Source organism: Crassostrea angulata, chromosome 1 (genome assembly GCF_025612915.1).
Source record: "Crassostrea angulata isolate pt1a10 chromosome 1, ASM2561291v2, whole genome shotgun sequence".
Taxonomy (NCBI): Eukaryota; Metazoa; Mollusca; class Bivalvia; order Ostreida; family Ostreidae; genus Magallana; species Magallana angulata.
In genome coordinates this window covers 22,294,028-22,317,721 of record NC_069111.1, presented here as the reverse complement: position 1 = coordinate 22,317,721, position 23,694 = coordinate 22,294,028, and the positions used below count along the sequence as shown (strand labels likewise).

At 32.3% G+C, this 23,694-nt stretch overlaps 1 protein-coding gene across 1 annotated transcript; it reads left to right on the top strand.

Annotated features, from left to right (window-relative positions):
* Positions 1-2,700: 2,700 nt before the first annotated feature.
* LOC128165325 (uncharacterized) lies at positions 2,701-22,499 on the top strand. Its single transcript, XM_052829743.1, has 6 exons — positions 2,701-3,124; positions 6,039-6,186; positions 7,204-7,251; positions 7,829-8,053; positions 13,675-14,127; positions 18,935-22,499. Exons 2-6 carry the CDS (start codon positions 6,138-6,140, stop codon positions 20,017-20,019), a joined length of 1,860 nt encoding a protein of 619 aa, XP_052685703.1. The 5' UTR covers positions 2,701-3,124; positions 6,039-6,137; the 3' UTR covers positions 20,020-22,499.
* Positions 22,500-23,694: the final 1,195 nt, after the last annotated feature.

Below are 23,694 nucleotides of genomic sequence, written 5' to 3'. Positions count from 1 at the left end.
TCTTTAGAGTAGCAAATTCAAAATGTCTAGACAATTTAGTGAATATTATCTTGTTTATAAAGATTTTCAAATTTTTCGCATACATATTTTTAGATTTAGCTCCTTTTGGTGTTTCTGTTTTTTTAAGACGAATATTTTAATGATTTTTCAACATATATTCCTATGTAAATTTGTGGCCCCATCCTACCCCAAAGGGGCAATGATTTGAACAAACTTAAATCTACACGACCTGAGGATGCTTCCACATAAATAACAGATGTTCTGGCCAAATGATTTTTGAGAAAAGGCTTTTTAAAGATTTTTTTCTATATGCTCCTATGAAAGATTTCAAACCCTCCCCTTCTGTGGCCCCACCCTACCCTAGGGATCGTGTTTTGAACACAGATAAATTAACTTTACCCCTTTCATATCCGGCCCCGCTCCCATGGTAGCCACACCCTACCCCAGGGCTTCATGATGTAAACAAACTTAAATCTACATACTTTATCATGCTTTTACTCAAGTTACAGCTATTCTTGCCAAATGGTTTTTTAGAAGAACAAAATTTTTGAAGGTTTTTCTCTATATATTTTTATGCCAAAATTCCACCCCTCCAAAAGTGGCACCACCCTACCCACGGATACAATGATTTTAACAAACTTAAATCTACACTTCTTGAGGATACTTCCATTAATTAAAGAAATGGATTTTCTGGATAATTGGTTCTTAAGAGTAAGATTTTTAAAGATGTTCGCTATATATTCCCCCATTGTTACCCCATCTTACACCCGGAGATCATGATTTGAACAAACTTGAATCTACTCTATCTGAGGATGCTTCAACACAAAAAAACAGATTTTCTGGCTAATTGGTTTTTGAAAAGTTTTTAAAGATTTTTCTCAATATATTCCTTGTAAAAATTTAACCCACCATTGTGGCCTTACCCTACCCCCAGGAATCATGATTTGAACAAACTTGAATCTACTCTACCAGAGGATGCTTTCCAATATGTAATAGATTTTCTGGCCATATGCTTTTTTAAAAAGATTTTTTAAATATATCTCTCTCTATATTCCTTCGTAAAAATTCGACCTCTAATTGTGGCCTCCAACTACTTCCGGGCTTCATGATTTAAAAAAAAAAAACTTGAATCTACGGTACCTGAGGATTCTTGCAAACAAGTTTTAGCTTTTCTGCCCAAAGATTTATGAGAAAATATTTGAAAAATACCAACAAATTTTTTAATGATTCTAAATTATTGCCCTTCCAAAGGGGACCTGGATTTTCAATTGAACAAACTTGACAGCCAGTAATTTTGATGAGAAAAGCTCACTTGAGCCTCAGGATCAGTTTTGAAAAAAGTAAACTTTGTCACACGGTCTTTAAGTTCTAGTATAATGGTATAAACTTTATACAATTCGTATTAAGACTAGAGTTCGCAATTAAACAAAATGGGCTCGGTTCTTCTGATATTTTTGTCATTTGTTGAAACTGTAAGTCTCCAAATAAGCATAACATTTGAATCAACTGCTTTTATAGGTGTTTTATGTCCTCGGAAAACGACCATTTATAATACGTCGGCCTCCTAAAAACGTGTTCAATAAATATTGTTCATGTTAAAACCTTTTACCGATCAACTTGATTGTTTTCAAAACGTTAATGTATAATTTATAGAAAAAATGACGCATGTGGAGTATATTACTTTTACATTTCATGTATAAATTGTGTGATGTGAGCGCAATCTATGAGAAAATCAATCTGGTATCAATGACAATCAAACCTTTGCTTACGACATGAATACTAATTTTCTAAAAGTATCAAATTATGATAACCTTGTTTCAAGTTCATCTCTAAAGGCCGAATGCTATTGATGTTTATTTTAAGCTTATCTTATAACTAAAAAATGAAATCAACCTAAAATTTAGATCTAAGTCTGTTTTAGGAGTGTGCTGATTCTAAGCCATAGTCCTTGTTACATGTACCTTATGGTTACACATTTTAAAAATACTTTTCCATTATCTTTCTTCCTAAGACACAACAAACTATCAATATTTGAAAGTCAAATGTATGATAGTTCTTATAGCCCCTTTAAGATAAAATTGATTGGCCGTGTCCTTGACCTTTTTACAGAGGTCAGGGGTCAATGCCAGAAATCTTAAAACTGAGACATTTTCGATCCTCAGTCACTTTTTGTAGAAGTGAAAATGAGATCAAACGTGAGATGGCCTGAGTGTTGGTTCAATTCAATGGGTTCAATAAACCACGGGGCCAGGGGACTGTATATTAATTTTTTAATATACTTTAAGTGAAATTACTATTAATACTATTAATTATAATTATGACCTTTTATACTAACCTGTATTCAACTTATTCTAGGCTCCACAGTCATCCTTTAGTTTCTAAAGTATATAGATAAATATTGTATTTTGAAACAAGCCTTCTAAGCTGAATATGGAATGCGAAAACCTTGTAACCGCATTACTTTAATTAAGGCGTTAAATTCTGAGTAATCACATGCATTAATAAGATGTTGTTTTTCAGTTAAAACCATTGTTTTTCTATCCCTCCAGGGAGCCCCATAAGTTAAAATGCGTGGTCTGTGGAAGACTAGAAATCCAATAGAGAAAGGTTTCCTAGTAAGTTTATACTTATCGTTCGCTTCACTTGTTCAGTATGCTTACTGCCATCCATCAATTCAATTTTATCAAAATCAATATCCATGCAGGTATAGTTTCAAACTTTACCTTGTGAAGCGTATTGAAACATACTTTGTTTTGCAAAGGAGTTGTTCCATTTCAATTTAATTACCGTCTTTTGAAAATCATTACTATAACTATTTTTTAGTGTAATTCAAACGTCGTTAGGCGAAATTATTTCTCGTGGATTGAATACATTTTTTCTGCTACGAAAATCAAACAACTGCCATAACTATAAGAAAATATAGATTTTTATTCGCACTTTCGCAGACCTAATGGAAGGAAAGAGCAGTGACTTGTTGTCAAAGCAAGGATGAGGAATATTCGTTTAGTAGACTTCATGTGCTTCGTAAGATGCTACTCTTGATATGAGAACTTTCGTTCTGGAAAAAAATCAGGATTCTTAACTAAAGATTCTTTTGAGTAGTGGAAAGTTTATTTTCAATATGGTATGTATTTTAATAGAATTTTCTTGACAAAACAAGACAAACCAATTTTTGTTTCCTGTGCTATCCTTTCTTATCCCTTTTTATGCAAAAATGGTAGACTGTGCTAATTATATGCCATGTGAAATAATTGGTGCGATCGGAAAATAATTTATAAACAATTGTTTATATCTGTTAACCTCGTTCACGTGTTTCAAATATGCCTTTTGAGATTTGGAGTCTTCAAATCTTTAAAAAAAAAAACCCAGTATATGATAAACATTCAATAAAACAATAAAGGAAAATTATGTATAGTAGATACTATATACTTAAACTGTTTATTTAGGGAAATATAATTACACCCTTATATTGAAATATGATCGTAAAAGATGTGTTAAAGATAAATCTAATCATAACTAGTGTATATCTTTTAAATAAATGACCCATTATCAATAGTTGACTTTTTTGGGGTCATTTTTATTATATTTGGTCTTGCGCGATGTATATTTTAAAATTGTAGGTTGAACTTCCGAATCAAACTCATTCTAAAAGCGTACAAATTAATATGTTTAAATACTGGGTTATATTTATATGTTGCAATTTTGCAAAAATTAAGCAAACGGGTAAGTTTTTCTGCGTGCTTAAGTCATCTTTTGCAATTTAAACCAATTACTGGTCTATTTTCTGTGTGTTTTATTTCATACAACATATTGAATTGATCATGGTTGCACCACACAAAACAACAGATGAATATTATATTAATACCATCTATTGGCGCATAGAAATCCTTTTATAATGTTTTAAATATCAAACTAAGGGCATGCTGCCTTATGTATTCTCGATTTATCCTTATAAATTAATTTAATCATAAGTCTGAACGTGACTTGCGTTGGTATTTCGGTACAATATGACCCAAAACAACAATCATGTCTCTTTTGTTATGAAAGTTTGATACTCGCAGCAAATCCTATTATATAAAAATGCAGTGAGGCTTATAATTTCGTCATTGTGGTAGTTGTCATTGGAGAAGGAAGCATTTTAATATTAACTAAGGTGATGTAGTCACCGGTGTTTACGTAATACGCCTAACAACAGCAAAAACTGCTGATGTTAGTATAAAATGTTTGATCTTAGTTAAGTTTTAATGTGTGGTTTTAATGCCGGTGTAGATAACCAATCGGGTTCTCTGTGTCTCTAAGTACGTCTGTCAACGATCACTAATATATTTGTTTTACCTTTGAACTGTTACTCGTAAAATTTCCATGCTTTGAAAGTAATTTAAGGTATTAATGACCTTTTGTATGTATCCAATTCTGTATTAAAATCAAAAACCGTGTATAAGTTTGTTTGTCCGTGATATGTATGTGTATTTTACCTTTGAACTGTAACTCGTAAAATTTCAATGCTTTGAAAGTATTTTAAGGTATTAATGACCTTTTGTATGTATCCAATTTTGTATTAAAGTCAAAAACCGCGTATAAGTTTGTTTGTCTGTGATGTATATACATGTTAAAAATATCTACATAAATTTATTTGTCCTCGTGAATATCTGAAGACGTATGCTAGCATTTGTTTGACACAAATCTATAACACTGCTTGAATTGCATTTTTAGCTAGGCCCGATTTTGCTTTTGTGGTTTTTTATGTTATATTTTATTTAAAAGATGTAAATGGGGATTTTTTCAAGATTTTCTTTGGTTTTATACGCCTTAATGAAAAAGCTTGATTGTGGTATAAAGGTTTGGACATTGTCCATGAAAAAATCACATTTGGTTGAGAATAGGGTGTTAACTGGTATGGTAAAAGTCTCTTCAGAGGTAGGTGCTGACACAATAGAAATCTAGGCGCCATAGCTAAGTACCTTCATGATTTTTAAGTTAAACAGTTTATCAATCGATTTGACAATATATATAATGATGTTTGATTGTTCTGTATTTAAACTAGAATTTTTAATAGTTCTGCATTTGATTAAACATTTTTTTCCCTGAAATACATCGATAGCTGTGTGCTTTGTATAGTGTAGTACAAAGTCCATTATTATATTTAAGTTCATAAACATCCGGAAACAATTATTTTAAAAGCCATTTAAAAGGTTCAGTTAAAACCAATCATTTGAGACTATATTTAATGAGAGTACTATTTAATGTACAGCCTGCATATCATTTTCAAGCTGCTTATAGAACATGACAAAAAACAGGTTTCCTAGTTTGGCTTCTGTGTTGCATGGCAATTTTATTTTTGTCTACTTCTTTGTTGTCTTTATTTGTGACTCTATTGTACAAAATCACAAACGAAAGAAAAGAATTCGAGATATGCAGATGTATGTAAAAATGTCAAAAAATCATGTTAAACAGATATCAAAATGTCGATGTTCAGGATTTTTGTCATTTGAACAGAAGTTACGCAAGATATATATGTTTAATTATATCTCTCATTTTATGATCGTCACGAAAATGGCATCAGTACTTGAATTTCAAAACTCTAATAAACATATAACAAATATACTTTAAAAAGATAGTTGAAATGAATAATCGTTAAATTAGATTCTAATGAAAACTTTCCCTCATTATTGTTTCGAAACTGTATTGAACTGTGCTTAAAATAAAATTCATGTTTATTTCTTTAAGGATTACCCTGGATATCAAAACAAACGTAATTTCATTTACCCGGATTTTCTGGATTGATTTTTCTTCATACGTCGAAAGATTATTGTTCAATTATTGATTCTGGTAGCTTAGAGAAATGAAACAATTCTAGCGACCCTTATCCTTACCCGTGGTTCAGTGCGGCAACAACCTCCTATTAAGGAAGATTGAGTTTGCTGGATACTCTTTAGCAGAAATATGCAAACTCGATCTGTGATATTTGAAGTCGTGAAGACAAGCCATGAATAAGTGGTGGTAGCAGACGACATTATTTCTTTTATCTCTCGTTGCAGACGACATACCGTTAAAACATCGTGGATATCTTGTTTAGAAGATCACAATGTCGGGGAGACGAAGAATCGAAAGGAAAAAACAGTTTCCTTAATTTATCGATGGAAATGGGTTTATCAGAAGTTTTCTTTCCCCATGGAAATTTTCAAGGTAAAAATATTTTAGCGTATCGATCAAGACTTTTTGAAAATGAATTACAAGAGACAACTATATGAAAAACGTATTTTTTATTAAACATAATCATTTTGTGTGCTTAAAATTTATTTACATACATTTATATAGATTTATATGAAAAATAAAATAGATAATACTTTAAGTATCAGTACATGTACTGTAAAACATTAATGTTTATATGTAAGAATTTGTTAGAAAAATTAACACAGCAGGAAAAAATTTACTGTCATCATAATATTTCTAAAAAGATCATTGTTTTTAAATAAGAATATGAGTACTCTCTCTCTCTCTCTCTCTCTCTCTCTCTCTCTCTCTCTCTCTCTCTCTCTCTCTCAGTATTACGGTTAGACTTGCATAGATCATTGCTATTTGATATGCTTATATAATATTAATTTTACTAATATTGGTATTTGTCTCTATGGAAATCGATCGGCTCAGTCGATGATTTTGCTTAAAGCAGAATAAGAGGAATATTCTGGCACTGAATTCTACTCTTTTGCAATTACATCAGTACATGCGAGAAACGGATTAGGAGAGACATGATAGAAAACATGTAGGATGAAAAGTCGTGCGTTTTACCAATAGGATGCAGTTTTGCTATGTAATTAACTTGTCTACTCCTATGGTTTTCTGAATCCATAAAAAAGCGTTGTACTACTAGGTTATAACCGAGTTTTTTTTTTTATATGAACGTAATGGAGTCAATGCCATGTTTGGTGTCTACACAAAGCATTGTACCGTCAGACGTCAAGGATATGATAAGCAGAGACTGCAGACATGCCATTATTACCGAGAAAAGAATATATGGGAGACGGATAAAATCGCAAGATAAAAAATCCCGATGATTATATTTTGGGGTTAGAAAGCGTATAAAACAATGCCATTGTTTCTGTAATGCATGAAATTTCTACCAACACACGTAGTAATGTATCTGTAACAGACACAGTATTTATCCAATGTTTAAGGCAAGACTTTGAATATTTTTTTTTTTAGATGGATTTGGTTTTGCTGTGTTCATCTGGGTGATCGGATTTGCAAGAGGTAAGCCAAAGCTCAGCGCTGTGTTTCCGATACATACAATTAGTTACTCTGACTACATGTAGAATTAATACAGCCACTTAATACCATGAAAGGAAATATCTGTAAGTTCCATAAACCAGATAATATACAAATTCCCAGCGCAAGATTTAATGAAATTTATTAATTATTTATGCATTTCGTTCACTGTTTGCAAATGGACAATGTTCATAAATACTTGTAATATATTGATAATTATATTGACATCTTTCGATTGAAATAATTCGCTGAATATAATCATGTGATTTTTGCAGTAGTTTTAATTGGCTTAAATAAAAGACAAGTTTTAATCATCAGGGATTATTTACTTTTGAAACTGATTATCTATAAATTAATTATGCTGGGCTCTATTAAGCTCAACACTAAAAGGTATTGAACAGATTGGAAAATAAATAGTTTCAAATTATTATTGTGAATCATTGAATAAAAAGTAATAAGCTGAAGTAGTTTTGTTTAACCATGACCAAGAATCCAAAACATGACTTCATTTATAGTTTTATATTCTATCATATAATATTCCATATATTCCTATTTGTTTCAGGAATAGCTTCATACGATGATTTCTTGGTGTATATCCCTGTTATTGAAGAGATTATGAACGAGACCTTTTTTCTTGACCCTGTTCCGATTCAAAACAGTAGCTCGTGTGTCATTACCATTCCGGCCATGTCTGAAAACGGAACTTCCGGTGGTCTGATAAACCTTACCTTGTTGAATAGCGAGCTTGGTCAACAAGACCTGTCAGACATATTGAATGGATCAAGAGGTAATGTCTGCTTATTTCGCACTTTTGTTCGTTTTTTTTTTTTTGGAGTAGGGTGGGAGTAGAAAAACATCATCTATATTAGTTTGGTTTCGTGTTGTCTATAATTCAAATGTCGCATGGCAGGTCCTCTCCAAATAAATGATCTTTTAGTTTGGATTTATGTTGTAAATAATTCAAATGTCCCATGGTAATTCCTCTTTAAATAATTTGAAATGATCTCTTTTACAATAAGTGTTTTAAATCTATATTTTATTGACTACTTTTCCCTTACTTCATCAACAATGTTATTAATCGGCTGCTGTCACTGGCAAAATTAACAATTTGTACTTTAGAAAAACTGGTTTAGATAGGTTTGATCATTTAAGTCGGATTCGAGTTTCTGAAATATAATTTCCGTACGACATTTACAGCTGTAATCTTTTTTCCCTCACGCAATTTTTGTGAAATTTACCTCAAATTTTACTCAGCAAAAAGAGCAGACTATTAGCGTTTTAAAAATTTATTGCTGTTCCTCCGGGAGAGAAAAAAAGTAATTTCTGATCGAGTCCTTTTGGTCTGTACAAGGCCTAGGATGGTGCAGGGTTTGCAGGCGGTATTTGAATACCCGACAACAATACATCTTTTTTTATACGTTGTCACGTGTACTTTTTCCCTTGCCTGCTATAAACCCCTTTTCTCATTTTGAAATGATACAGTCGAGCGATAGAATTTACAGTAACGTTGCTGCTTTATAGTTATAAGATAATATATATTACCATAACAAAAGTGTATTAAATACAAATTGCTCCGGGATTGATCTATGGCAATTATGATATTAGTTTTTCATAAATAAAACAGGTGTGACATCATGATAACGTACAAGAGTTAATTGATTAAATAATTGTCGCGATATATTTAAGAAATAAACAACGTTTTTTAGTGAACATGGCGTTATGAATAGCAATTGCTCAGCTGGCATATTCCATGATGCGCGCTAACGCATATAATTGCAGGTCCTCCGTATGTGCTTACATTGGGAAAGAACAAGGGATATGCAAATGTTAAGTTGTGATGCACATAGATTGTCATTTAAAACAAGAAGTACTGATGATTAAAATAACGTCATTTCCTTGCATGACTCGATCTGCTTTAATCAACTTCAAACAACAACCGTCATGATAAAGGATTTTCAAGTCAATATTATCGATTTCAATTTAAAATAATGACCTATCAACAGGCTATCTTGAAAAATTATTGTTTTTCAAGATTCTTGCATATTCCACAGAGTTTGTTTGTTTACATATTAACTTTCGTTTTTAAAACGTTATATTGGGATGTCTTTACAAATACATATATGTATTAGAAGGAATTCAATTCCAATAATTATGTAAATTAGTCCATTCAAAAATACTAAACCCTAGGGATCAAGTCTAGCAGAGTTGCTAAAGAGATTTAGAAGAAAAGACGAGCCTTTCGAATCAACTACATGGATCTCTTCCAAATTAAAGTATATGAGAAGTTCTTGCAGTTCAGCCTGGATAGATTATTAGATCTGTCTGTCTGTCTGTCTCTCTAAATAAGAAATTCAAAGCCAAAGAAAATAGAAATGAAACCATTTTCTATTGTTATTCCACGATAATGTCATTGTCGTGTTTGAATAACATGTTGTAATACAATACATCTTAACAAGTGAGTGCAGACTACATTGGTGTGACTGTTTCCTTTTACGTGCTAGTTTTATTACGTATCATAAAGCGAATCGGTCTGTGATAAAAAGGCTTAGATTCCCTCTCTTTCCCGCTCGATATTCCGAACATTGAATACAGCAGTAATTACCCTGATCCCTGCCTCATCATCTTACCAAGGGTATTTATAAAGTAATTATGTAAAAACTAATATTAACTTCATCATCGGGAAACAGATGAGCCGAGATATTGGGATGAAAAATCCGAACGTCTGTACTTCGAAGATTGCCCTTCACACAGTAAACCGCAATATTCCGGGGATCCCAATCCAATCTATGGCATTGGATGATTTAGAAAGGTTATCCTTGCATTAAAATTGTGACGAAATGAAATGATGTTTGATGGCATTTGCATTGGTTTTGGAAACTAATTTTTTTTCCTTTTTCGGGTAAACACATCTTCCCCCACAAAAAATAATGGTTCTTTTATTTTTATTTTGTTGAAATGTTGTAATCTTACTGCCTAAAAGTACCGTTTTTTTCAAATGACAACTTTGCTTTTCTTTTAAAAACAGAGTATTGTGGTATGTGGTTTAAAAAGTCTCTTGATTTTAATGTTTTAACTTGTGTACACAATATAATTTTACTCTCTTTTATCTTAATATCTACATTTACAGTTTGTTTGTTAGTGTTATATAGTCCATAACTTGATAAATCGCATCTTAAACTACATATCAACATTATTTTATTTCTACTGTATTCACGGATATTTTGGCCCCGTCTATTTTTCGCCAATCGGTTACGCCCCGTCTTGAATTCGCCCAGACATTTTTGTGTTTAAGAGAGATATTTTGAAACATTGGAATACGCCCAGTACTTAATTTACCCGACAACGAGGGCGAAAGGAACAAAAAAAAACGGGGGCAAATATTTTCTTGTACACAGTATTTGTACAACATTTCTTACAATCTCACAGATTAGGGAGTTCAATTGAGTTTTTTTAAAAATCAGTTTCAATAAAATGATATACATGTATATATTAGCAAAGAGTTGGAAACCATAATATTGTGAAATCCCGCTTAAAATTTTCCCATGGAGTTTTTGTGAGACTCTTTCTATGTCGCTATCTTACTTTAACGATGAGAGTTTGTATCAATTTTTTTTCCTGAAAAGGTTGTTAATGCTCTGCTGTAATCAATAAACCTATTGGTCAAGATAAAAGACCTTTAAATCATCAATATTGTTTTTCCCCATTCCTTCAGTTTTTCATACCAGTGTAAATGTTGTTTTTCAAAAGTCATGGATTTTTTATTTCAATAATCATGCTATTCTCGCTAAAAGAAACAAATAGATTTAAAAATATGATAAAGCCATTTATAAAGTACACGTACAGATGAAAAGTGATCCGTTGCTTGTAATTTCCATTAAATAATAGATTTATTCTTTACATGTTTAAAGCATATCGCCCATTACTGAAGTATATACATGCAAATCTTTGAACTATTCCTGTTTTTTTTTAAAACAGTGGCTTCGCCAAATAATTCTATAAATACATTGATATCATGACGAAGAGCAGTGTTAGAAAGCGCCTTGTCGATCGTCATTCTATTTCATCCTGGCACTAATGAAATTATTAATCTCCACATCGGCAGATTTCTGGATATCCATAAAACCTTTTCGTTAGGGTGAAAAATCTTCCAATGGCATGAATAAATGTGCAGGCTTGCCCTGGCTTAACTCTAATGGAGAATTAGTCAAGCAGATTGTACTATCATGGAGGTTAACCATTGCCCTCAGTCTTATTACATGTGTAAATACTCTCTTTGATTTTACATTTGATTCACTGCTTTAAAATCATGAAATTTTTAGGAAATGTCGATTAGTGGCATAGTTTAAATGAACTGTGACGTAAAAAACCTTTTCTCGGTGTCTATGTAAGCCAAATCAAAGAGACCGGAAGTCGATGATGTCTTGGTCGAATTGACGCTTGACGTTGCAATTGTATCTCATCTCATCAAAATAGAATTTGCCTTCAAGTAATGTTTTCTCAATATTTCGAGAATAAATAGCCATATACATAGAAGAAACGCAAAGAGATAGATAATCCCTTCGCTTTTATTGCATTTATGGAGATAATACGTGAATATAATGTAAAAGGCTTTCGATTACTGCGTTACATTATTCACAACGTGGGTCAATGTCCGAATCAAACAAACTCTTACTGCCGTTTGTACGTCCCCTTAGATCACTTTATATCATTAGCACTGGATCCATGTCTTAAATGGATAAACAGAATGTTGTGTCCGTCGGATGATGTTTAACGAAAGAATATTTATATGCAGTCCTGAAAAAAAGAAAAAATCGAGGAAGAAAGTAAATTTCCTCTTAACTGCTCGGCGAAAATACTCACTGCTCTAGGAAGAAACAAATACTTCCATTAAATAATCCTCATATGCACCAGAAAAGTGTACCATTAAAAAAAAACAACGAAACATTAATTTGAAGAATTTAAAGCTGAACTCTATAACGGTTTATTGATTACATCTGTATGAAATTATCACCATCAGTTCGAATCATCAAAGGGCTTTGATCTGCGTCATTAAATGCTAGAGTTTCTGTTTTTAGAAGCAAAATTCATTCAATTCACTGATGTCTGCAGTTATTCTGCTGCTATTCTAGCCAAGAGGACATCAAGATTATTTTGTCTAAAAAGTCAATGGTATTTATCTTCTAAATCGGGATGAAAGAGAAAGTGTCGATAGAATAGAAAAAACGTTACTACTGTAAAAATTTATTGCTTTTCAGCAAGCTTATTTAGTGTTGTTTGGTGGCTTGTTTCTTATACTGAATAATTATACTTGTTTTTCCCTTTTCAGAATTCAACATAATTCACTTCATTTCACTCTATTTCTAGATTAAAACACTTACCTGTTTTACTGAATCTGATTGATATTACATGCCTTGATGATACATTTAGCCACAAAAATTATTCTATTGCGTCACTGATAACTTGAGCAGCTTCTGAGGACTGAGTGGAAACAGGGACATATCAGTTTTCTGTTTAGACTCCGACAAACTTTAGCCTCATAAATTGTATAATGAACAAAAATATCACGATGCCTAAGGTGGTGTATTTGGGACACCTTTATATAACCATGTGGAATAAAGTACATATATTTAATGTCCACCATTTAAAAGTTTTACAATATTGTATTTATTTGACCATAAATGGATTTTAAAAGTTTAAGAAAGGATTACAAGGTAAGATCATCAGTAGGTTCCGAACACATGTTTTGCATTTTAGAGGCTAAAGCAAATAAGACTAAAAAATGCATTATAAATATCATATTTTGTCATTTTTTTATATGCAGTGGTGTTGACATCATGATGTCTTGATCAAATAAACAACAATCACTTTATATATATATATATATATATATATATATATATATATATATATATATATATATATATATATATATATATATATATACCCATGACAGGGAGACTGATATAATAATAATTATCGCAACATTCAAATTCACTATTCATCCATACGATAATCTTTCCGACATATGCCCAAATCATCCTATTTAAATTAATATTTATTGTAAATAAGACTTAAATTATTTGTAAGGTTCTTTTTTATGTTGATGAAAGCACCCGGGTTCAAAGCACTGATAATAGACCAATATCGATGCTTATTTCCCTCTACCTAGAAGCTATAAATTTAGTGTCTATTCCGATTAGAAAAGTTTAGCCTTCATCCACTTTAGACGCCTAAGATTTTTAAACCTATTATTGTTCAACATAAAATGATAAAATCAAACTATAATCGACAAACGCAAGTTTAGTTTTATAATCGTCGATGAAGTTTTATAGGGAACTATAATTCCGAGTGAGGGGGTTTTCGAGAGGCTAGATACAAAAACATTTAATAACTTTATTTTTATTTCAGGAGGGGTAATAGGGGAAAGGAGCAGTTTTGGACACATTTATCTAAAACAACCGACAGGGGACTTAACTCCGCTGTATGACGTCACAAATAGTTCCCGCCAATATCTTGTTCCTGTAAATATTTTCAATAACACCAAAATATGTTTGTACTCAGGTTTTGATTCTGTGACGTACGAGATTTTTGTGTTCAATTCTACGCTTGTACCAGAAATGCTAGCTTTTAAAGTCCGAAAAGAGCTCCACTCATTTAGCTCAGACTGCTTGCTTGCTGGCGATATGGATTCGGATGTTATCTTTGTGAATAGCTCAAAACAGTTTGGTGTGATGTTGATAAAACCGGAAGTGCTTCCAATACCCGGCTCAAACAGAGCACTGGAGTCTATTCCAAACACAGATTATATGAGAACGGAGTTTGTTATGGTAACAGACGAGGAATCGGAAATATTTCTCATGGGTATGTATCCTAGTACATTGTACTAAACAGACGAAAATAACAAAAACTAGATACGATCTCATGACGAATAAAGAGTAGGACTTCCGTCTTGTTTTTTGAAACGATACGATATTAAACTAATAAAAAAACCAGACAGCCCCCTCTCAGATAATGTATAAGAACACCATTTTTTTTCACAATGTTAAACAACGTTTTTAGTGGGTTTTTTTCTCGAGGTTACCTGAGTCACTCAGGTGACCTATTGCAATTTGTCCTTGTCTGTCGTCGTGGGTTGTGCGTCGTCCGTCAACAATTTGTCATTTTTAACTTCTTCTTGAAAACTACACGACCAATGATTATCGTTCTTGATGTAAAGCATGTCTATGGTAAGAGGAATCTAATTTATGAAAACTCATGATTCTAACACTCCCGGTGCGCCACAGCGGGGCTAAAAATGCATAAACGCCAAATTTTTAAAAATCTTTTTCTTTACCTTCACACATGTGAGGAAAACCCGAATGCATGGTTATGATGTCCATAAAGCCCTCTATAAAAATTATGAAATGCATGGCCCCTGGGTCATATGTTCAGGCTCTAGGGTGTGGCCAATATGACCATATAGTAAAAATGTGTTAGATCTTAGAAACCCTCTTCTTTACTCCCATGTCCATGAATTCTTCTGCCTGTGAAGTGCATCAGAATCACAAGATGCATCATGATATCTATTCAGATTTGATAAAAACTGACCCAATTATAATTAAGATGTGTCTATCAAAGGGCATCTGCACAAAAAAACTTTCACCAGCTTTAAAAACCTTAACCTCATCAAGCTTCTGAAACTTATGGCTCAAATTCAGCATTTAAGCCTGTCAAATGCATAAGTATCATAAGATGCACCATCCATGCAAGTTTGGTGAAGTTAGGACCAGTAATAACTAAGATATAATCTTCAAAGGGCACCTCCTACAAAAACTTTAACCAGCTCAAAAAACCTTAACCACATTCAGCATCCGTAACCTATGGTTCAGATTCAGCATTCAAGCCTGTCAAGTGCACAATCCATGCAAGTTTTGTGAAGTTAGAACAAGTAGTAACTATGAAATGGCTATCAAAGGGCACCTGCACCAAAAACTTTAACCTGATCCAGAAAACCATAACCTCCTCCAGCATCTGAAATTCATGGCCCAGGTTCAGCATCCAAGTCTTTCAAGTTCTTAAGTATGTCTATATGCACCATCAATGCAAGTTTGATGAAGATAGGACAAGTAATAAGTTAGATACAGGATAAGCTATCCCCGACTTCGTCTGGGCGAGCTAAAAAGGACAAAAAAGCACAGCTTCTTACACATAATTCATTATCATACTGTTAATTTTACGTTTGCCATACACTGTCCATACATATACTAATAGTGTTTGTCACGTACTCGTACGACCCCTACATGTTTTGTGTTTACCTCAGTTTCAAAAAAGGATATGATATATATTGGTATCAAGCTTCATATTTACTGTGTAATTATTTCTGACCTTGACCTTCGTGTTACTAAAGTTACATCCAATATGCACTTATATTATATCCTCTTTTTTGTAAACATACATATTGATATATTTTATTTATTAGTTAATAAATATATAAAATTTGCATACAGTACGATTCCAAAAATGTTGGTACGTGTATTATCAAAAAGAATAAAGACATTGATATCCATATCAAATATTTCCCAAAAAATTCATAACAGCTTTTCTATGAATTGATTTTAATGTAACCAATGTCTTATTATAAGGCGATCATATACCATGTAAAGACAACAAAACTATTTTAATCATTTATTATACAAAATTTCATTTATCCTCTTTATGAAAAGGCAAATTTATATCAATGTCTCTCAGAACTTTTCTTTAATTTAACAGTAAACTAATAGCTGAATATTGTATTGAGAGTCATAGTTTTAAAATGCAAACATTGTCAAAACTTATCATTTTAGAAATGCATTTTCGACAATCTAGGAGTTAATCACAACCATATTTGTAAAGTATTGTATGATGATTTTAAGATAATTTAAAAATTAAATTATTTTCAGGTAATTATTATAATCTACTCTGTTTTCCTTTTGATTTGGAGAAAACATAAATAGATTGAATGGACATGAGTAGGACTATGTGAAGGAACGTTAAGCAGTCTTAATCATCTTGGTACAATATTTAGAAGAGTTAATTTTTAAAAAGCAATTGCCAACAATTTATTGTTAAAAGAAGAAATTGTTCTTGAAATTTATTTACAGAATTCGTATATTGCATGATGATAAGGGGAATAAAGAGGTTTGTTTTTTCTCAAAGAAAAAAATTATTTTCCAAGGGTATCGAATATTTTTCTTTATTATATTGATTTCACATTTTTTTAAATCTATAAGTATTTGGATCGTAAAATTATTCAAGATATTTTTTATCCTTCGCCACATTTTAGTGAGGGCAGTTCAGCTGTGTCATAGTTGTCTGATCTTGATCTTTTCTTTGTCCCTGATATCATTACTACTTAGGTGTGATTTATGTTTCAATTAGATTCAAAGACAATGTCCATGGTTCAGTGTGTATCAAAATGCTACATGAATTGTTGCTACTCTTTCTATTCTTCTTCGAATTATTCTTGAAAGAAATTCAACTTTCAGTTTTTGACCTTGACCTTTCTCCGTGACACTGAAGGCCTGAACATCATATGTCACTAAAAATCTACGAGGCGTCATATAAATATATTTCTTGTCATAAATACTGAAAACGTATTTTTAGTACATTATCACTTTTTAAATTTTCATTACTAATACTAGTATTAAGTTACACACAATATCGAAATTGAGTATTTTAATTATTTTCCTTTTAAATCAGACGATATCCTACTTCATGATTACATAATGATCAGCACGTTTATTCCATCAGATGATGTTATTTTTTAACTGTTCGGTTTGTTAAATTGAAACTTAATATTCAATGTAAAAGATTTGATTATCTTTAAAAATTGTTCAATCTATTTCCCCAGTATGGAAATTAATGTTTGCAGAATGTCTCCTTCAAAATCCCATTACAGCATTTCCCACTTTGCATTATCTAGAGTACATTTTCTTTGATTTTAAAATGATGGTTGACATTATTACATAAGATTTTAGATAGATAGGTTTAATGACTGTCTGAAACGTCTGATTAAAAGTCGCGTTCGTTTGAAGTTGGAACTAATGTAAGAATGTGCGCACTACTTATACCTTCTTCTACATTTCTCTCTTTTAGCTAAACGGGACTTTGAGACCATTTCAATTCCGTTCCTTTATGCCCATATACACTATTAACTAGTTTACAACAGGTCATTGTTACATTCATTACGTTCATCACCCATCTACCCCCCCCCCCCCAAAAATGATAATTGTTGTAAATGACACCCAGGCAATACATGTATAAAGTATTTACAGTTATAGATGAACTGTAACATTCAAAATATTACGAGGGTTTTATTTTAACTATTCTGAGTATGAAATGTTGAAATTGTAATAAAGATTTGAGATAATGATTTTGTAAAATAACAAAGTAAATCAATGCCTACGAAAGTCAAACAATCATGAATTGTACAAAAAAACTTACTAAATTTTACAGACGTGAAATTTAAGACGTTTGTTACAATGCATAGTTTTAAACTTGAATTGTAAATCATAATTTTTTATTTAAATTATTTAAAAAATCCTATTTAAATTTAGATAAAATGTGAATTAAACTCATAGCTGATTTTAAAATTCGATAGCCCTCCAATTCCTGTAAAAAATACTTTTTATCTACAGGAAATATAATTCTTGATCTCTCTTACAGTGTATATAAGATTATGATCCCATAATGTATTACTTTTTAAAGGCAAATGTCTTACGTGTCAGGCGAGACACACTAAACAAAAGTTGATCATTTGATTTGTTTGGGTGTTTACGAACGCATCTTTATTGTGTGCAACAACTTCACCTTGTTAATAGCAGAATTATCTTCAAAATTTTCATTGTCGTTGATTATCAAAGATCGTTAATCTTGTTTGGTTGATTTTTTCTTTTTTCGTTCAAATAATGAAAACGGTGATATTATTCACTAAATTTGATAAAGTATTAAAATTTTATTTCTGAAATGCACAGCTTTGTAAAAGGATAATGCATTATAAGAAAGAAAATTGATTATTTTTACGGTGGTATATCATGTAATGGGTATCAGTATCTATAAAATCATTAGTAAAGAGGCTAAAACAGACTACTGGGAATAGACAATGGTTTCTTGTTACGATGGAAACAAAACCCATATCTATAATGTTCCGTTGTTCATTTATATATAGAATGGGCATACATAGAAATCACTCTGTATCATTTGAAACTTCCATGTGCAAGCAAAAATGTCACGTGTTTTTAATATCAAACCGCACGATACGAAACTTAGTAGGTATTTTACCTTTAGTTGCGTAAGTCTCTTATGCAGTCAATGATATTGATACAGGATTTCAGTAAATCTGTAGACGTTAGGGTTATTTTGTGTCTGGGGTTCATAAAGCGTAATTAGGAAGCGATCAACAAACCCCTAAATGAATTGACGGCCTAATGGAGCCTTCCACTTCACTGGCTGATCAACTTCACGTCGCCAAAGAGCGCTTGAAGTGACTCCCGTACCTATTACCTTGGAAACAGTTTCCGTCTTGTCGTGAAACAAAATATCATTATCAGTGTCAATTAGCGCTAATTCTAGGGAATTACAAACATCACTCTTTTGATCATCACAGATTTGACTGAAGTCCTTTCATTTTTTTTAAATATGTCTTTTACAGGTCTAGAAAATTCGGATGTAAGGGTCGAAACAAAAGAGGATAAGTTTAATTTCACTGTCATGGCCCACAGCGTTAAGAAATTGAATGTGAAAGCCAATCTCACTCTGCAGTTGACTTCGTCAAAACCAATTCAAGTTATGTGTTTGACAAGCATGAAAACCCTGCAGAACATGTCTTTTCTTAATCTGTTCACAGTGTTCCCTTTGGAACGTTCATTTTGCAATTGGTTTGAAATCTCTTCCAGCTGTGTTGTGGAACCTTGTGTGATTGTTGTGACAAAGAAAATGGACAATTACCCTAGCGTATCGATTAACGGCTCGCTAGTGCGGGCTACAAACTATTCATTTAGTGATTACCATATCCTGGAGATAACCAATCTACAGAATGGACTGCATTTCTTAAACGTCACAAATAGCGCGGGATTAGCCGTGTATGTTTTTGATAGAGACCGGGCAAGACTTTATCATGTACCTCCATTAAACCAGAACAAGTGTTCTGAATTTGTTAAATCCTCGTTTTCTTCATCAGTTAACAATGGCGATGATAAGGTGAATTTTACAACATACAGTAGTGTAACGATACCATATTTATCAGATGATGACACATCAAATATTTCTTCTTCTACTGAAAAGTTTACCTCTCTTAGTGGTAATTATTCAAACAGTCTCAATACAACATCTTTGCCGTTATATAATTCAACGCAGAAAACACCTAGAGAAGAAAGTGCCTTTCAAAATGTGACAACCGTTTCTTATCCAAATACAACGAATACGGCGACATTGAGAAACGTCACTATGAAACAAGCCATAGAAATAGAGATTGGTGGGGTAGCCGCGCAGTCTCACATCAATCAAAACGCCTCAAACAGTTCCCATGCTGCCAATGGGAAATCCCCCAGTTACAATATTTTTTTTCAGGATGTAGAAGAAGACGACTATAGCCAAGAGTACATGATGGCGGTAGTTCTCTCCCTTTGTGTCGCCATCTTTGCTGTGATCGCCGTGATATCTTCGTTCTTGCTCATGGAGTTTATTTCACGACAGAAACAGATTAGAAATACTAAAATTCGACCATTTGTGTCGTGAATTGAAAGAAGACAGTTATAATATTCTTATTAACGAGAACACATTGGTATTTTTTATTATGTGTTTTGATACATTGTATGATATACTGCAGCGGTAGTGACGTTTGTAAGTGGGTTCCGCTGTTTCTCGTTTAAAAATATGATCTACATGTATATGTAACATTTTATCTAATTAGTCATCCCTGGTTGACATCAACTATTGTTTCTTCTTTGTACATGTACTTAAAAATGATACAAAGGAGAAAAAACCATGTTGTTTATGATATCAATATTGATTGTTTTTTGTTAAGTTTAGCTAAGATTTTTAATTAATTTTTAGAGATATCAAATACAATGTTTATTAATATTGATCGTTGGCTGTTATAAACTTTTGACTTCGTACAAAATACTAATCAGCTTAAAACAATTTTATATCAAATTATAATCATGTCAAAATATCGGAACGAAGTCAGCTCATCAGTTGGTCGCCAGGTAACTGGTTAGGAAAGTAATTATAATGTGCTGTAAACCAATTTTCATTTTCGAGCCATTAAAGCAACGAAAATTTGCGAGGTTGATGGGTTCGCAATCGTAGCAAAAATGTCTTATACTGCAAACCAACAACTTGTGTTTGTTATTACTTAACTAAATCAATAAAATCGTGGTTACTGCAAAACAGTCAATCGCTCATGTGGTTTATTGCGAAATAAAGTCGTCTCGAATAAATTGTAAGTTTGTTAACAGTATGTATAATAAAGGGGATTGTTGTTGATTTTTAAAAAGTGTTGCTTGTAAAATACAGACAATGTTTTCTAGAGTTGTTTATAGCTTTATCAAACGTGAAAGCAAACAATATTCAGGATATGAATGGAATTTTTTTAGTGAATGACAGGTTATTAAATTAGCCAGTCAATATTGAGGAGAATACAATCTAATAACGTTTGTAAATTAGCCATACACACGCTCAAGCATCCACGATAGTGGTATTTGACTTCCAGCAAACACAATTTGCAGTCAAGGTGAGAATCTGTTTGAAATTTAAGATAATGCCAAAAACGTGTCTGACGGGAAAAACGAGATATCGACCCATGAAAAAACTACAAAAGGAAATTCTTAGATTTGCACTGAAGGGGAATTAGACACGATTTTAGATCAAAATTTTATATTTTTATTTTTTATGCATAAATTGGTTTACTTGAAGTGCATTTTGGATGATGGACCAAAATATTTGATGAATGTTAGAGGTCCATTTATAAGGGAGATACAGAGGTAAGAATTCATTATTATGTAAACAAAGCTCGAGTCTTATATTTGTTTACAAATAATGTAAAGTATAGAATTGCCATTTCTTTGACAAAATGATGCATTGGCAAACAAAGAACTGATTTAATGCATTCATAAATAATATTATAAACTGAAGAGAGCAACATTTGATTGAAACTTACACCAATAAAACACATAGAAAAACAATAACAAGGCTCGAGCTTTCTTAACAAAACAAAGAATTTCAAACTCTGTATCTTGCTTATAACTTAAAGCAATATGAGCTGCTATTTTTCATGAAAATGTTATTTTCTACTAAAATGAAAAAATGTAATGGTTTTTAAATTTCTGTTAATCATGTTTTGGCGGGAAAGCCGTTTAGACGCCTTAATTGAATTATTGTCGTCCTGTACAAAAATTGATCTCCCATTTATTCCTTAGAAGAAAAATCATTCTCTTCTGACAACATTGAATGAGTTTTCAAGTCTTATTTATCTTAAAATTGAAGGTACATGCAGACTTATTATACTAGCTGGTTTTTGCAGCAAAATAAAATTCTAAAAAATACAGCTCTTATTGTTTCAGTATTTGACTTTTAAATTTTGACAAAGCATTAAACATACCCATATTAATCATTTTAAACATTAAAAAAAAAATAAAACTGTTCAGCTCAAATCGTGTCTAATTAATTATTAATACCAGAAACGTGTTCGACAATTAGAAATGACAAATACAATACGCTCTCAGCATGTACGTTGTAATAACAACAGCTAAGGACGCAGATACGTGTAAACCGGTATCCCAAACGCTAATAACATTAATAGGTAAAGCATAGGGACAAAAAAAAAATCTCATTTGCAATTCAACTGCACTTGACACTTCATTGCGTACCTAAACCCTAAGGTAAATTGTGATACGGTTGGTGCCGATCGGATTGAATGTACTACGCCGAAGGAACTTGACAAAGTTACCTTGAAAAATAGTCGCACTTAATTACTTTCGGAAAATACCTTTTGATTAATTTGAGAAGCAATCTTTGTTTTTACCAGCATCCATATTCACTGATCTCTTGTAAACTTGACTAATTTTTTTTTTCAAATAAAATCATTAAATTATTTTAGGCATTTGTTTTCGTATTAATTACCTATGTACAGCTTGATTCGTAATTATTAAAAGGGGGTCTGCAAATACCTGACTTTATTAAGAACTTGCAGGTCAATATTTATAAGTGTTTTGAGTTTAATTATTTGATTTCTAGACTGATCCAAGATAGAACCATTGTAACAAGGCCTTGGACTTTCAGTAGGTTGTAAATATCTATTTCTTGCGTCAAAACAATGACGCTGGTTTCAAGCGAAATATACACTGATTGCGTAGCCTTCGCTCAAAAGCCAGACAAATCTTGTTGATTTCAAAGAGCCATTACTGAGTTGCCAGCAATGAAATAGACAGGGCTACGTCACATTGCCGATTGACACAACTACCCAAAGTCCAAGCTCTTGTTAAATGGTTCTAATTATTAGAACCATTTTAAATATAATGTTTCTGTTACATTCAATTTTCACAAACTTATAAAGGATGAACTATTACGTATTTTCATACATGGCTTTCGAACAAGGCGTATAGTAATTGATACAACAATTGATTATTCAACGTTTAAAAAGGGGCTGGTGATATATGTTTAGGATTATCATTCTTTTTGTCTTATCTGACTGATACGCCCATAAAGTATAAGAAAAACCTACTATTTTAAGCGTTTGCTGAAGACATATTTGCACCGAGAAGCCACATTATTGAACAATTACTTGAAGCGACAACTCGTGGCTCTTAAGGTTTGTCAAGAACTCATTAATATCTTTTAAAGACAATTTTATTACAGACCAGAACAAGCTTTCAGCAGAGAGAAAGTAGAGAGGAATCCCTTGTAATTAGGCGTAAGTCCTGCTGGAGTTCTTTAGGGACGATCCTAAAAGCTGTATATAACTCTGAAGCACTTGTTTGATCGTAGAAGTTCCACACATTACCATAACCCCTCATTGTCTATACCGTTCGCTTAAACCTTGTGTGACGTTTTCATGCTTAAAATAGTTTCTTTAGGCTCTAAAAAATCTAGGCTATTTATTTTTTGACAGACTGCATGTCAAAACATTTTGTTTACGTACATAATTTTGTTTTTCGATTTGCAGAAAAAAATGTAACCTTCGAGAAATTCCTCATTTTGTGCTAAAAAGGTTTTGGCGAATATACATGAATTGGCATCCTTAACACATTGTGTTTAGGACATTAGATAACTATTGCAACATGGGTGTCATTTTTCAACATGAGATATTGAAACCAAATTTGTTAAATAAAGAGATTTTTATAATCCACATAACGAAGTTGCGAGAGTAATAAGGGTTTTGACTGGCTTGTCAGTCAGTGCGTCCGTCCATTA